The 16,495-nt window shown below is 32.7% G+C and overlaps 1 protein-coding gene across 2 annotated transcripts in view; it reads left to right on the forward strand.

Annotated features, from left to right (window-relative positions):
• Nell2 (neural EGFL like 2) overlaps positions 1–16,495 on the forward strand; it is a 367,974-nt gene that overhangs the window by 114,513 nt on the left and 236,966 nt on the right. For both annotated transcript variants that reach the window (XM_026401419.2, XM_026401420.2), the window contains 4 exons: positions 1,769–1,841; positions 2,017–2,099; positions 2,985–3,113; positions 4,651–4,753. In XM_026401419.2, coding sequence (XP_026257204.1) covers positions 1,769–1,841; positions 2,017–2,099; positions 2,985–3,113; positions 4,651–4,753 — 388 coding nt within the window. The remainder of the gene's footprint in view (positions 1–1,768; positions 1,842–2,016; positions 2,100–2,984; positions 3,114–4,650; positions 4,754–16,495) is intronic.

The following is a 16,495-nucleotide window of genomic DNA, read 5'->3' on the forward strand; positions in this document are numbered from 1 at the left end:
CCAAAAAAAGAAAGATTTAATTTCAGTGTTTTAAGGATGAAGAAATAAAGTCCAGAGAGTTGCTTGGCTACAAGCGCATAGTGCAACCATTTTCTCACAGTGACTATAACAGTGCCTGCTACTCAGAAATGGCTTCATGACTGGTTGTTAAAGAATGATAGGTGATATGTATAACTTTTGGATTTTATGATAGAGGTACAAATAAATTTAAAATTGTGTCTAAGCAAGGCATATAATTTTTAGAAAGGTAATTTGTTGTAAAACTTATTTAAACATTATTGCCTGGTGCTTTGGACATATTATTCCTACTTATCCCTACCCTTGTTAGTGTTAATACATTGTCCTTTCTTCCTCATACACATCTGCATGAACCTATTCAGAGAGGTTAAGTGAGTTGCCCAAACCCAGGCAACTAATAAGTGGCACATGTGGAAAATTGATTCCATGCATACAATTTCTAAAAATCAATGTTCTTGTCCCATGTAAGGTATGGAAGATGCATGCTGTGAGGTCCAAATTTCTCCTCAACTGAATTATGAAAGTCTTTCCCAGGGAGCCCAGATGTGACTTCACAGTCCTCACACATCAATGATGTGTACAACTCTGTGGATAATCATCTGTATTATAGCCAGTGAATTATCTCCATTAGAATTTGTGCAGTACATAAACTGTATAAATATATGTAAAGCCTTTTTTTAACATTGCTGCTTTTAAGTGATAGAGGAGTTTGTGCAGGAGTTATCTTCTCTGTCCAAAATGTTTATCATTCATAGTGATACCTGCTATTAATCAGAGTACACATGTGAAAGATAAACAGACAAGTATTTAATAGTAAATCTCTATGGGTACATTCAGAATTGCCTTCATAACGTGTTGGAACTTTTACCCATGCTATTAGACATTTTGTTTAGAAATAAAGGAAATTTTTCATTTATTTTTTTTATTCATTTTTCAAAGGAATAAAGGAAATACCAGTTAAAGGAAAAAAAGTTGATGAAGGAAGAGAGAGGTGATGAATAAAAGAGACAGCTGGATTGTGTCTGATGAGATAATTTCTGAGTTAGCATTGGCCTTTGCTTTAAGAGCTCAGCAAGCTGGAAGCTAATTATACCTTTATGACTAAGGATGCATGTAAATTTTGCCTATAAGCATGGGATGAAGCCTTCAGTGTAAAACGGGTCATTTCCAGCTGGCATTTTATGTTAAACTTTCTGTACTCTTAAAGACTCATCACTGAATCTTGCTGCAGCTGTTTAATAAATCTATTGTTCTTTTTGAGTTGAGAAATTAGTTTTAAAATATCCCACTGAAAAATGAGAAATGCTCAAATGCGCATTGCCTTAAAGACTTACTTTTTCTATTCTGTTCTTTTTGATGATTAAACTTAATTCAAAATTTGTAATAATATCAGTGTTTCTGAAGCCAGAAGTGAATTTTAGGTTAATTTTTAAAGGTCATTTTCAAGACCTACTTCTGTGGCTAACTAAAAATAACTTCTCCAAACAACCTATCACCACTTAATTATATCTTGACATTTAATCTTAAGGCTTTAAAAATATTATCAATAAGAGACTACATGGATAATAATCTGTTTTGCCTGATGAATTTCTTTCCCTTGGTATGAAGTAGAAGGAATATATTTAAAAAGACTCTTTACTCAGGGATTTTGGTGAATCCGTTCTTTAATGTTTTCTTCATGAACTTGACTATGGAACATAATTTTGGTAAATGAAAACAATATTTCTTTTTCTTTGTTTTTCACACACAGGGTATAATGCAAGATGTGCAATTACTAGTCATGCCCCAAGGATTTATTGCTCAGTGCCCAGATCTTAATCGCAGTAAGTCTATTTGTCCTTCCACTGTGTTATGTGATGAAAAGTGTGTTTCTTGCTTAATTTTGTCCAGAATGTCAGTTTGAAATTGGAGTTCACATCTAATGGATGCCAGCATAGGCTTAATCAGATTGAGCCCCTTATAAATACAATTTGACCAATGTTGTGTTTGTATTTCCAGCCTGTCCAACTTGCAATGACTTCCATGGACTTGTGCAGAAAATCATGGAGCTGCAGGATATTTTAGCCAAAACATCCGCCAAGGTAAAAGCTACTCACAAGTATAGTGAAGAAACTAAGAAATCCTTGAGGTTTCAAACAGTTCTTTTTATAACCATTGATTTTCTCCTTTGAAACATTCCTTATACCATACTATTGGTAGGATTGAATCTAAATCCTTGCTCAAGGAGAAGGCTTATAAATATTCAGACCCCAGCCTTCTGTATACCAAATGATTCAGTAAATCAGGAATAAAGCAGATTACCTTTTATCCCTTGCTTATCACACAGCAAGATTTATTTTTAGTTTAAGTTTTTATTATTAGTTATTCCTACTTAGCTTTTTGTTATAAGCCAGAAGCAGCAAGACTGTGTAAAGAATATGGATACTATAATTTAGTCAAGGAAATGGTTTCACAAATGCTTTCTATCACTATATTACAATTATAGGTTGATTCACTAATGTCTTAAACATATATCAGGTTTTCTGACAATTTCACTGGATTTTTTATTTTGCACAATAGTTATGAATTACCTGAAGGTTGTGTTGTATAGTGTATGACTTGTTATTTATATGATATAACTCCTACATTTACTTTTTCACTTGAGTGAACATATTAATGAGGCAACATTTTTTAAAAAACATGGAAAATGCTTTTCTGCATTGAGTGATATGATTTTGAATTAGACATTGATTTGTGTTTTATAAATTGTTCTTTTTGTTTTAAAGGCAAAAATTTTTCGCAAAAAGTAAAGAAGGAAAACCTCTTTCTTTTAAATTAAAGGTTTAAGTATGTTAATAATTAGGTGGATGATGGGTACAAATATCATTATTGCTAGATCCTTAAAAAACTTAGATGGCTGCCAGAATGTTTTGCATTTCTGTGTTGCTGGGATGGTGAACAATGTGAACCCTTCTTTTGTGCCACAGCTGTCTCGAGCTGAACAGCGAATGAATAGACTGGATCAGTGCTATTGTGAGAGGACTTGCACCATGAAGGGAACCACCTACCGAGAATTCGAGTCCTGGACAGATGGCTGTAAAAACTGCACATGCCTGGTATGGCTTCCATTTGTGTTCAGAGGAAGGGAACTCATATGTTCGCACTTCTTTAAAAATTTATTAAAACAATGTAATCATGAAAATTTCAAGACCCATTTCCTCAAGACACAACATTAAAGTGCCAGAAAACCTGGTCACATCTAAGAAACCTTGTGTTGCATTATTAAAAACACTTTCTAGTCTGTAAAGATGATTATGGTTTAGGAATGCTATAAAGTTTATGTTTATTGATACACACATGAAGAGAGCAATTTAAATTAGCATATTAAGGTGATTCTCAAAGGATTCCCTTATAGTCCTCATTAGCATTTCCATGGATTTTGACCCTCTTCGTTTTATTAATACATTTTAGTGAAAGTAAATTGTAAATGGCATTAAATATCATGTTCAAATTGAGCAATGTAAACAAATAATGGAGTTTAAAAAATAAGATTATCTCTAATAGCTTACTAATACAGTGGAATACAAACTATAGAGTTTAAATGAACATGATTTTGGTATAATTGCTCACAAATAAGGTAGACTATTTTAATGCATTATTATTTTATTTTATAACAGTATATTTATATTTTATAACAGTATATTCAAAAATTCAAAATGAGTTTGGTTTTGAACTTTTAAATTTCACATTGAACTCATCTGATAAAAAGTAGTCTTTCTAGAGAGAAATCAAAGATCTATGTGAATTAACCTTTAAAACAATTTTTCCATGTTCATCTCATTTTTTCAAAAGTAGAATGTCATGTAAATAAGAAAGTAGTTCAGAAATAACTGTGTAAGAGATGAAGAGAGAAAGAGCGGATTTTTATTCAGTAAAATAGCATATTTCTGCCAAAATTATAACACTTTACAAATCCAGTAAAGCCTTCCCAGTCTTGTTAAATGGTCACCAAAAAAATCTAATTGAGTAAAATCCAAGGTATGTTATAGCGAAGTCAATAAAATGAGTATGAAAGCCTCAGTAGACAACCACTTGAGATCTTCAGATGACCTTAAGGAATCAAATTCCTTGTGGGCCTGTCTGCAGTTTGGGGCATCCTTGTGGTAATCGTCAATACTAGCTTTCTTTGTAGGGGTAGCCTGTCCAGTCTTACATATTCATTAAATATTCTTAAGACTGGGACTTCCATGATGGTAGCAGCTAGTCAAGAAATTTCCTGGTTTGTTGATGTTCATTTTGTGAGTAATCTGGGGATAATTGGGTGTTCCAAGCCTACTCTGAGCCTGCTATTCCCCCTGATGTGTGGTGCCCTTCCCATCACCTGTGTCCATATCCAACTCTCTACAGAAGATTAGGACTCTAGTTCATTTAGGATCAGATGCTTGACAAAAGATTGGGATCAGTCACCAAATATGTTATGACTCAACTTTTATTGCTGTGGGTCACTGTGTTTGGATGTTTAAATTTGTTTAAGAAGATAAAGGAAATAGGGTATTTATATGAAGAGTTTGACATTTTAAAAATGGACCAAAAAAACCATGGAGACTATTTAATTCCTACTTAGAAATTCTTTAAATATTGTTTGCTTTTCAGAATGGAACCATCCAGTGTGAAACTTTGATCTGTCCAGTTCCTGACTGCCCACTTAAGTCAGCTCCTGCATATGTGGATGGCAAATGCTGTAAAGAATGCAAATGTGAGCATAAATTTTATGATGAATACTTTCTTTGGAAAAAATAAAACTTTATATTAATAAATGTTTAACCCACTGATTTAATATGGGCAAGCTAAGTAGCTTTTTGAAATAATGGAATAGTTAGAATTTCTCTGTTTTGCTTGATTTGTGCTTTTCCATTTTGAAATGTTGTTGTTCTTTTTTAGTAGGATAAAGTCTTTCTTGGAACAATCTATTCTGTATAGTGATGGTGGTAGGAAAGATGTGTAAGAATCTTACTGGAAGGCATTTCACCTATTGCATTGCTTAATATAAGTACCTCCAAAGTAGATCAAGAATAGTCCACACTTGGCTGCAATAACAAAGGAAATTCATGATACAAGTGACCTTCAACAGCAGATGGATGGATATGCTGCTGCATTAGCCTAAATAACAGAAGTCCACATTATTTTAGAATCTTCCAGTGGTAATGGGCATGGGCTCAATTCAGAAAAAAATGTCTCACAGACTAAGGAAGCTTTTCTACCTTTTAGCTCATATTGTATGAGCTCGCTCCTGTAGCTATCCTCAAATGGGTGCTAGATCATTCATTAGTAAAAGAAATCAGTTCATCTATGTTGCTTATAATTTAAATGCCTTCTCCTTAATCCTTTTTAAAAGGAGTTCTTATTTTAATATTTTTTTGTAAAGGAGAAACATACTAACACTGAGTTATTATAAAGTTTGCAGAGTATATAAAGCTGTGTAAGTTCAAGTGTATTCAAATGTATGCATTCAAGATAGAGGGAGGAAGGGAAGGAAGGGGGCAAAAAGAGAAATGTGGTGGACGAAGAGGGAGAGAGAATTACCAGTGGCTTTTAAGGTGGTTTTATGTGCACCTTACTCCTTTGTCATACATTGCTCTTGTCTACACAGTGAGCCTGTACTGCTGTTGTTGAGATTGACATTATCAGAGAAAAATCAGGAAGTTGCTTTGTAGTTCATTGATTTCATTCCCTCAGGAGCTCATTTATTTTTAATTTTATTAGGCTTTACATTAAAGCCAGTCTATTTCATGAAAGTGTAGGAACCTAGTCAAGTAAATTTGGAGAACCTATGAAGGATTGAATATAATTAATTGTTTTAACACATGTCATTAGCTAATTTCCTTAGTGAGAATTAATTTGAGTTTTCCTTGGATATCTCTTAATAACTAGAAGCTATGGTGATGTTCTATGATTTTCTTAGTAGGTATTTGGAGCTATGAAGAAAGCAGATTAAATATAGATCTTCCTAATTATAATACAACAATAGCTGGAATCATACTTTCTATTCAACTTTCATCCTTTCCTCCCATAATTCTATGTTATTACCAGTGAACATGACAGATTTGCATTAAGTGATGTCAATTTTATTGGATATAGGCTGATTAAAATAATGGGCCATTGTGATGGATGCATTAGTCAGAAATGGTGACTTTGAGGTTTGATTCTACCATTTGTCTCTATAACCAAGAGTAAGCTGCCTATTAAATCATATTAATTCTTGAAATCTTCCCAGCAAACATGCAAGCACAATAAAATGGTAAAATATTGTGAGATTCATTAATACATAATGTTTCTGGCAGACTTTGGTATTGATGGAGAATTGACTATTTTCCTCATATCTAAAATATCGAAATCTGAAATTAATCAGTGCACAGACCACAGCATTCTTGGGGGGAAAAAGCCAAATCAATTAAGTTGACTCATTTTATGTGGGTGAAAAGTCATAAGGATGATGTGATTTTGTCTTTCTGGTAATATCTGATGATATGTCAGATAAATGCCATGGGATATAGAGGGCTTATGACTATGTTTGTTTGTTATTTAAATGATTTGTACTTCTAATTTTAATGAATTCAGCATTTTGCTAGAGCTAGCAAGACAAAGCCATAAACAGGCATAGATCTTTTTCCTCCTCTGAGGGAAATAAGTGTTTAATTCATATGGATATAGTTAGAGATTATTTAGGAAGGAGGTACAATTTTAAAACAAGTCACTAAGAATATTTTAGAAAATGTGCTTCTGAAAAGTTTCACATAAGACAGATACTTAACAACTATCACTGACTTTTTAGAAAGTGCAGATTTCTATATATATTCTTACAGTAGGAAAAACAAAATAGTTACACATATCAGTAATTTTTTATGTATGTATGTATGTGTTATCTTTTCTGTAACATGAGGAGAAAGTCTCATTTTCCTATGTTAATGTTAATAGTAGTAGTACTTTATAACTTATGAGAACTTAATTTTATTGGAGTATACATTAATTTCCAAGGTGCTTACTCTTTTAAACACAAAAGCTCTCTTTTTAGACCTCTGTACTTACCCTATCTTTGAGACTTTTTTGATCAATTGCCTTTTAAAAAATTTGTTATAATCAATTATACATGATAGTAGAATGCACTTTGACACATCATACATAAATGGATATAACTTCTCATTTTTCTGGTTATAAATGATATATGCCCAAAGTATAATAATGTTCGATTCATTCTACTATCCTTCTTCCCCCTATATTCCCTCACCTCCCTTCACTCCCTCTGCCTAATCCAAAGTACCTCTATTCTTCCCTACCACAACCCATCCCTCCTTGTTATGAATTAGCGTCTGCATATTAGAGAAAATATTCATTCTTTGGTTCTTTGGGATTGGCTTATTTCACTTAGCATTATATTTTCCAGCTCCATCCATTTACCAGCAAATGCCATAATTTCATTCTTCTTTAAGGCTGAGTAATATTGTGTATATATACCACATTGTATTTATCCATTTATCTATTGAAGGACAGTTAGGCTGGTTCCATAGTTTAACTTTTATGAGTTAAAAAGCTATAAACATTTTAAGTCCTTTGGGTATAAACCGAGGAGCAGGATAGATAGGTCAAATGGTGGTTCCATTCCAAGTTTTCTAAGGAATCTCCATACTCCTTTCCATAGTGGTTGTACCAGTTTGCATTTCCACCAGCAATGTCCCCACATCTTTGTCAACATTTATTCTTGCTTATATTCTTAATAATTGCCATTCTGACTGGCAATTATGAAGAATATAATAAGATGTAAGATGAAATCTTAGAATAATTTTGATTTGCATTTCTCTCATTTCTAGAGATGTTGAACATATTTTCATATATTTGTTGATTGATTATATTTCTTCTTTTTTTAATATTTATTTTTTAGTTTTTGGCGGACACAACATCTTTGTTTGTATGTGGTGCTGAGGATCGAACCCGGGCTGCACGCATGCCAGGCGAGCGTGCTACTGCTTGAGCCACATCCCCAGCCCTATATTTCTTCTTTTGTGAAGTGTCTGTTCAGTACCTCAGCACATTTATGATTTGGTTATTTGTTTTTTGGTTTTAGGTTTTTTTTGAGTTATTTATATATCGTGGAGATTAATGCTTTACCTGAGGTGCATGTGGTAAAGATTTTCTCCCATTCCAATTGCCTTTTAAGTGACATAAAAATCAATAAACTATATTCTTCAGTGAAATTTGTTTAAGAAGATAAATCATTTATTGTTTTCAAAGCTCTCGGAAAATAAAACACATAACCTAACTGCTCAAAGTTACTTTGCCAATATTGAAATGAATAAAACCATGTAATCGCCAGTCACTATTTGGTGTTCTTCAATTAATGCTTTCAGGCTTGTTTTATCAGAGTTGTTTGCACTAGTCTAAGCAGTCCTGTTTGGTAGCCCCCATTTTTTTTCCACTCAGTAACTTAGCTCCATTCCTTTATCTGAATATAAACAGTGATGAATAGCAATAAAGTGATTGTTCTAGAATGAAGAGGGAGAAGCAAGCTTTTCTTTATTTGAATACACATGAGGAAAATTGTGGGAGGAGTTGCTTAACTTTTCCTGGCTCTACCATTGAGCTATTGCTGTGGAGTTAAATAGGTTAACATTCAAAGTCAAGAATGCAAATGCCAAACCATTAAGGTAATGGTAAACTACAAATATAATGAAATCATTATCACTTTTTCAGGTTAGAAGGCACATTCCTTGTCCCTCTTTTGATTTGTACAACTCAAATGAGCACCAAAGAATGTTGCTTCTATCTTCCTAACAAGAATATTTCATGACTTGTCCAGAATACATAGTTAGTGGTCCCAGAGAAATTCCACCAGACAGTGCCATGCTTTGTCAGTCTGCTTCCGTTTTTAAATTTATCCATTAAAATTAATCCAGGTGATTCACCTATATCATTTGGAAGCTAAGCTCACTTCAGGTGTTCTTGAGTTCTAGTTGAGGCAAGGCAGAATTGTGAAGTAAACAGAGTTATCCTTTATCATTTATCTTCTCCCCTTTCAGCTACCATCTTCCTATCCTTTGTCTTAGTCTCAGGCTTTTAACTAGTAAATAATGAGATTCAGTAACACAAATTCAAGATAGCCCTAGAAAACATAATGAGTCAATATTTTGGGTGACATTAACTCTGAACTAGAAGGAGGTCAAGATCATTATAATATGTAAAATTTGACTCAGTTTAAGAAACAAAGAATGTCAGAAATAATTGACTAAGTTCTAGGACATAGAAAGTTATTAAAAGTCACAGAAATTGGAAAACATAAAGTATCAGTGCTTTCATTTATTTTCTTCCAGTGGATTGTTGATTCAGGCTTTTACATGGAACTCTGCTTCACAGAAAAGGTGGTTCATGAAAATAGAGTATCTGAAATAATTCTGACTGATGCTAGAATGTCTTTTACTGAAGAGACTGTGTTTAAAAATAATAAGAAGGCAAATTTCCCCTTTTGTTACTTGAGAAATATGAAGTATGAAAATATGAATGTGATCATGAAAACTTGTTGGTGCTTGCTTAGTAGCAGTAGTACATGGTGTTTCCTCAGAGGCTTGATTTATATGAATAAATTAAAATTATTTTTCTTTTGATTGAACAAAATTAGAGTTTCAATACATAATATATACTATATTTTAATATGTTTTGTGCTGATTAGACAGCAGCTTGTTTTAATTAAAGAGTCATCTTGGTTTAGATAAAATAGACTTACTATAATGTGTTTGCATATTGAGTAGTAATGTCTGTGGTTTACAAGTCCAATATTCTGAGTTTGAATTCTGGCTCTTCAGCTTATTTGCTGTGCATTTTGATCAAATCACTTAACCTCTCATAGTCTCTTAGAGTTTGTGTGAGGTTAAAGTGATTAAAACAATGTTAGTTATAATTATTTATATTAAAAGAATAATTCATATCTTATTGTTTAAAAATACAAAGTAGTGAAATGGTTTCATTGGATCATACATCTTAAAGCTACCTAGGACCTCAAGGTATTTCAGATATGTTTGAAAGAGCCATTTGCTTTTGGGAAGGTAAGATTTCATTATTTCTATTTTACAAAAGATTAGTGAAGCCAGGTAAAGTGACTTTACTAGGCTCAAACAGTACATAATGTGAGGATTTTTTTTCCTCTCAAATTGTGTTCTGATATATGGTACTACTTTCCCCAAACCTTTATCTTTCCCAAAATCTTTTATATGTAAGTATATCTAGATAAAGATTAACATTTAGAACTAATTTTTGTTCTATTTTCTGTGTGGTTTCTTTCACGCAGAATAATGTTTTTGAAATTCATTCATATTTATAGATGCAGATCATCTCTACCTATTACACTATTTTGGTCATTGATGCAGATAATTAATATTTATTACTGTATATGTATATATATATATATTATTTGGGTTAAATTTACATATTTCAGTCTCTTGTTAAAGGACAATTAGGTGATTTCTAGATTTTGACCATATGAATAGTACTTCTAGAAACATCTTTTTATATGGTTTTTGGTCTAATATATGCATGTAATTCTAATGAGTATATACCTAACATTGGAATTGTTAGGTTATAGGTTAAAGTTGTTTTACTCTGTGACAAAACCATATTGCCAAACAGTCACAACAACCTATGAATATTCCAAGTTGTTCCACATACTCACTCACACTTGACATTTTTCATTTTAGCCTTTCTGATAAATGATGATGTTGGTACATGATATTACATTTATTTTAAATTTGTATTTCCCCAGTGACCAATTAAGATGAACACCTTTTCATGTACAGCTATGTATCACTAAATGACTGGGACATGTTCTGAGGAATGCATCATGCGGTGCTTTTGTTGTTGTGTGAATGTCAGAGTGTGTACTTACACAAACCTAGATGGTGTAGACTACTTCACGTGTAGGTCATGTAGCATATAAATATGTTATAGCCTATTCCTACAGCCAAAATGAACACAGCAATGCAAGATTCAATCAAGTATATGATAAAATCATGCAGTCAAGAGATGGGATAGCCATCAGATGTATGAGGCTGCTGCTGATATAATACAACATTACTGTTCTATAGAAAACCTTTATATATATATATATATATATATATATATATATATGGAGTATACTCTAAAATGGTAATAAAAGCATAGTACAGTGAATACACAAACCAGTAACATAGTCATTATCAAGTATTAGGCACTGTACATGATTATATGTATTGCAATTTTGTTCCATGGGCAACACTGTACGTTTGCTTACATCAGTATCACCACAAACACATGAGTAACATTACATTATTACATTATCATAATTGTAATGTCACTAGGTAATGGAAACTTTTCAGCTCCATTATAATCTCAAGGATTACCATTGTATATCTGGTCCATCATTGACCTAAATATATGTAGCCCATCGCTATATTTATAGAAATTGTTTTCAATAACAGAAAATAAATGATTTTACTTTTGCAAAGAGAAATTTTCTTGCTTTTGAAGAGAGATTATAGTTTGGGAGGTTTAATTCTTTTATTTGTATATTTATATAAATGCTTCTGTCATATAAAATGAAGAGTAATCTGGGGATTATTAAAAGACTGTCTTTCAAGTATTTGTGAATACTTAACAAGGGCATTATAACATTATAAAACTGATTTGGAGGCTTTTGAACATGTATTCATGATTTTTGAACAAATCAATGATATTAATTCACCAAGAATCTCTTTATTCTTAAAAAAGGGGGAAATATAATTTATATAATTTATTTAGGTTATATTAAAAAAGGAAATTATTTTGGAGCAAAGTAACCAATAAACAGCTGTCTCCGCAGTAGTGCTGGAAACATAGGAAGTATCCATGATGGGTTGAGGTTCTCATGCATAAATATAATTACAAATTATTGGCATTGTAAAGACACAAAGGACCATGTGACCAGAATGCCAATACTTTGAGAGGGGAATTACACGATAATGAAAAAGGTAGAAATAGGAATAAAAAAAGAAGGTGTGATTTTCTAACATACTAGAGGCAGCATTTTTAGAATATTTCTTGAAAGCCTGATGTTATTAAAGAATGAAACAAATATATATATATATATATATATATATATATATATATATATATATATAAAGAAACAATTGAGTGAACTGAAAGGTTCAGTTCACTATAGTGTATAGTGTACCACTATACACATGTATAGTGATCACTATAGTGTATAGTGTACCACTATACACATGGTAACTATGTGTATAGTGTTGTCTGAATTCAGTCTTGTCCCACTAAAAGCAGAATAATTTATTATTTAAAAAGTATGTAATTAATCATAGGATTAGGACATTTTTCTAATTCTATAGGTATGTGTGAAAAAAGTGAGCCGATTCATTTGTGTATTACTTTGTTAAGATAATGAATCTATGATAGGGAGTACTTTACTAAAAACAATTAGCTAAGTTTTATGAAAGAGAGATTTCATCAAGATAATCCTGTGGTTTCCCAAATACTCTCATTAATTTTGTGCTTATATTTTTTCATAAACTCTTCACAAAAGCATTTGGCACACTGCTACCTTGTATATATTATACAAACTGATAAATGCCAGATCAGTGGAAAAATACTGAACTGGCAATATATTAATAAACAAGAATAATTATAATGAGCAATATAATCTTCAGATCAATTACTATGAAACACCACATGATGCATTTTAATGATCTTTAGAAAAATATAAATCTCATGTTAATTAGTAAGCTTAAAGCAGAGCTGGGATGCCAGGAAAAGTTAGTGCAGAATCACAGGGTGATAATAATGTCACAGTGACTTAGCTGCCGTGTTTTTTATGTCAGATCTGAATAGTAGAAGCTGTTTAACTCTATTGTTCTTTCTTACTAATACTGCTACAGTATTTTCACCATTTTAAGTAAAAGAATCCTTGCACATAATAAATTTTACAAACCATGCAAACAGGTGTAAACAAGATGGAAAAGTCTTCTTTATTCTCCCTCCCTCAAACTTCTAGTCCTTGTGCATCTTTCCTGAGGAATTTTATTGCATCCTCTCTCGTATAACTGTGCAGGTTTTTACATGTTGTAAATGATATCATGTCTTTCTTGAATTTTCACCTTTATTAATAATATATACGTAAAATATATGTTGATATTTTTGTATCAATGAAAATCACTTTATATCATTCCTCTCTATAGTTTGTTCTGATTTTATTTCTTGTCTCTCAAGGGATATTTGGTTGCTTCTAATTTATTTTATTTTCCTCATGAGAAGCAATACTTCAGAATGTCTTCATACATAATCTTGATGCACTTTTATACAGCTTTATCTGTAGGGTAGATTGCTAAAAGTGAAGTTGCTGGGTCAAAGCCTATGGCACTTTAAATATTGCCAGCTCTTTCCAAATTCCACAAAACTATGGTCCCAGATTTTTTTTTTTTCTCTTTAGTGAGGGAGCACTAGGTGGCAGTGCTGAGGGAAACCTGAGAACAATACTTTTGTCTGTTTCACTGGGTCTTTTAGAAAGGGAATTAGAGGGAGTTTTTCTTTTTTTCCAAGCAACCTTGACAAGATAATGCCAATTCGTGGGAGATCCTGTAATAAAAGATAGTCTATGGAAGACTAAGCGTTCTTGTTTTACCACAAACATTGTTGTCTGGTATGCTTGAGGGAAATTATTGTTCAAATTAATTGCTGTTCCGCATCTTTGGTAAATTTCGTAGATGGCATAAGAATTTGTTGAATTCATGTTTTTTGAAAAGAAAGTAGTTTTCCAGAAGATGTAGCATCACATACTGCCCTGTGATTCTGAGGCATTGTGCTGTGCCTATTTAATCATGTTTTATTTTAATAGGAAGCACTCTGCTTCTAGTTCTTCACTCTGAATTATAATTTCTCTTCATTATTAAAATCCTTGAATAAATGTATTTTGGGGACTTTATTATTTTTCATGCCCCATTAAATTTTCTCAAAAGGACTTCTTTGCCTATATAATGACATTGCTTAAATGGCTTAAAACTCTTCAGAAGAAAGCCTTATGCAAATCTGTCTGTAATAATAATTAAGTCAAACTGTCTCACACAGTTCTAGGGGACTAAAATGGGATTCTTTAGGTGATCAGAGGGTTAGTTCTTTTTAGTAGTGTAAGGTTTTGAAACTAGTGTCAGGGATTTAGATTTGTACCAAACCAGAGTGATAATCTAGGCATCATTCATATGAGACTCAATTTAAGATGGAAGAAAAACACTTAGGCAGAGAATGCAGCTTCTTATCTTCAATGTTGTTAGGTAATTGTTTTAAAAATGAACTTATTTTCTTCTCAAAAGCAATTGCACAAAATGGCATTTTGAAATCAGAACAGGGAAGTAAGTTATATGCAATTTAAAGCATTTTAGAAGTTGATTTTGGCAATTATGTGGAAAGTAGTAACTTAGGAAGACTAACTACATAACAAAATTAAATGGACATGGCAGTGCCAGGTGGAGAATAAAGTAAAAGCAGCCCCCATCCCCAACAAATAGTCCAGCTGCACTGAACTCGACACTGGATATCTTAAATTCTGTTTGTTGCTTCTGTCTTTCTGTGTATATTACAGATTTTATAAAATTACTATAGAATGCAGATTTTATAAAATTATATAAAATGAAGTGAGAGAAGCATAATGATATAATAGTTCAGCATAAGTAAAGAAGAGAAAAAAATTATCTTTTTTCAGTTTAGAGATAGTTGCAATTGGGTACAATATGGGCACATTTCTCTATATGTGAAAGTTGATCCCAAACTCCAGAGTATTTAACCATAAAAAATATACATGAAAGAACATGAAATTCCTTTGAAAAGTTGTTACTGGAGTTGGTTGTGTTAAGAATGGAGCTGCATCCAGCTCTTAAAAGTGTTAAGTTGGTAAAATATCTATTCATCAGAATGGCAGATGCAATCCCACTCCAAGTTCACATTATATATTCTACCCATATTGTATACATTTATATGTAGACTTTACTTCTAAATGACAGCAGTTTCTGTCTGCAATCCCTTTACCCCAGTTGTTGCAATATCTCTATTAAGGACCTCGCTATGTCATCTGTGAAGTATGGGCAGATATAGGACCACATTAGGTTTCAGGATTTGAGGCTCAGACCTTGGAGATTTGGGTTGTTTTATACTTTAGTTGTATTACAGGTATAAAATAATTTTTGGTTTGCCTTCATAATGATCTTCATTTTATTTCTTTTGAGTGATTAAGAAATGTTTTACAAATATCACACAACAAACTCAGCAACTCAGAAGGGGAATTTTCAGTCCATGCAGCTCAATAGACAATATAAAGATATACTATCTATGATTTTACCTGTTGGCAAGTGACCTCAGTGATCCATGACACATACATTGGGAATTTTGATGAGACCTGAATTTTTTTTTTATCAGAAAAGATATAATGCCTGTATGCAGAAACACATTACTTGGCTTAATGCTTCTCAAATTTTAATGGGAATGTGAATCACATAGGGATCTTGTTAAAATCAAAATTCTTTTTCAGATTTCTGGGGTGGGGCCTGAGAGTTTTAATTTCTAACCAGCTTACAGTTGATGCCAATACTGGTCGTACGTGTAATGTACTTTGATTAGCTAAAACTTAGCTTAGTGAGTGTGTTTTCTGGCCATCTGTAATCTCAAGGTAGTTTGTACTCCCCTCTCTTTTTAGTTTCAAACATGCAGTAATGTCTTAGGATATATGCTTTGAGTTGACATTTTGTAAGTATTTTCTGAGTATGAGAACATAACATGAATCATCCCTCTTGCCTCTCATAATGGCTCCCAATTTATGTTTGAAGAAACTGAAGCTGACTTTCTTTGCCCAAGATAACCTAGCCAGTAAAATGGTAGCACCACAATTTAAACACATGAAATGTTTCCTGCATACTGCTTCATATGATGTATAACATATTTCATTAGTGAAAATAGAAAATCAGTTGGAATGGAAAAATGAAAGTTTGAGATGTTTTGAAAACAGCAAGGATCATGTGTTTGGAGGGTGCTATGGTCTAAACATGATTTGCCCCTCTGAAACTCATATAGCAGTTTAGTTCCTATTTTGAAATATTAAGAAATTAGAAACTGTATCTGACTATGATGTTTAGAGGTGACACCTTTGGGACGTGATTAGGATTACATAGTATAACTAGCTTTATAAGAAGAGATTCTAGAAGACACGGGTGCTCCCTGTCTCTTGTCATGTGATGTCCTCTGCCATCTTTGGACTTTGCCATCAAGAAGGCCATAACTAGTTGGGCATAGTGACACACACCTGTAATCCCAGTGGCTTGGAATCCTGAGGTAGGAGGATCACAAGTTCAAAGTCAGCCTCAGCAATTTAGTGAGGCCCTAAGCAACTTAGTGAGTCCTTGTCTCAAAATTTAAAAAATGTAAAGGGTTGGGGGTGTGGTTCAGT

The sequence above is a fragment of the Urocitellus parryii genome, chromosome 5, assembly GCF_045843805.1.
Source record: "Urocitellus parryii isolate mUroPar1 chromosome 5, mUroPar1.hap1, whole genome shotgun sequence".
Lineage (NCBI taxonomy): Eukaryota > Metazoa > Chordata > Mammalia > Rodentia > Sciuridae > Urocitellus > Urocitellus parryii.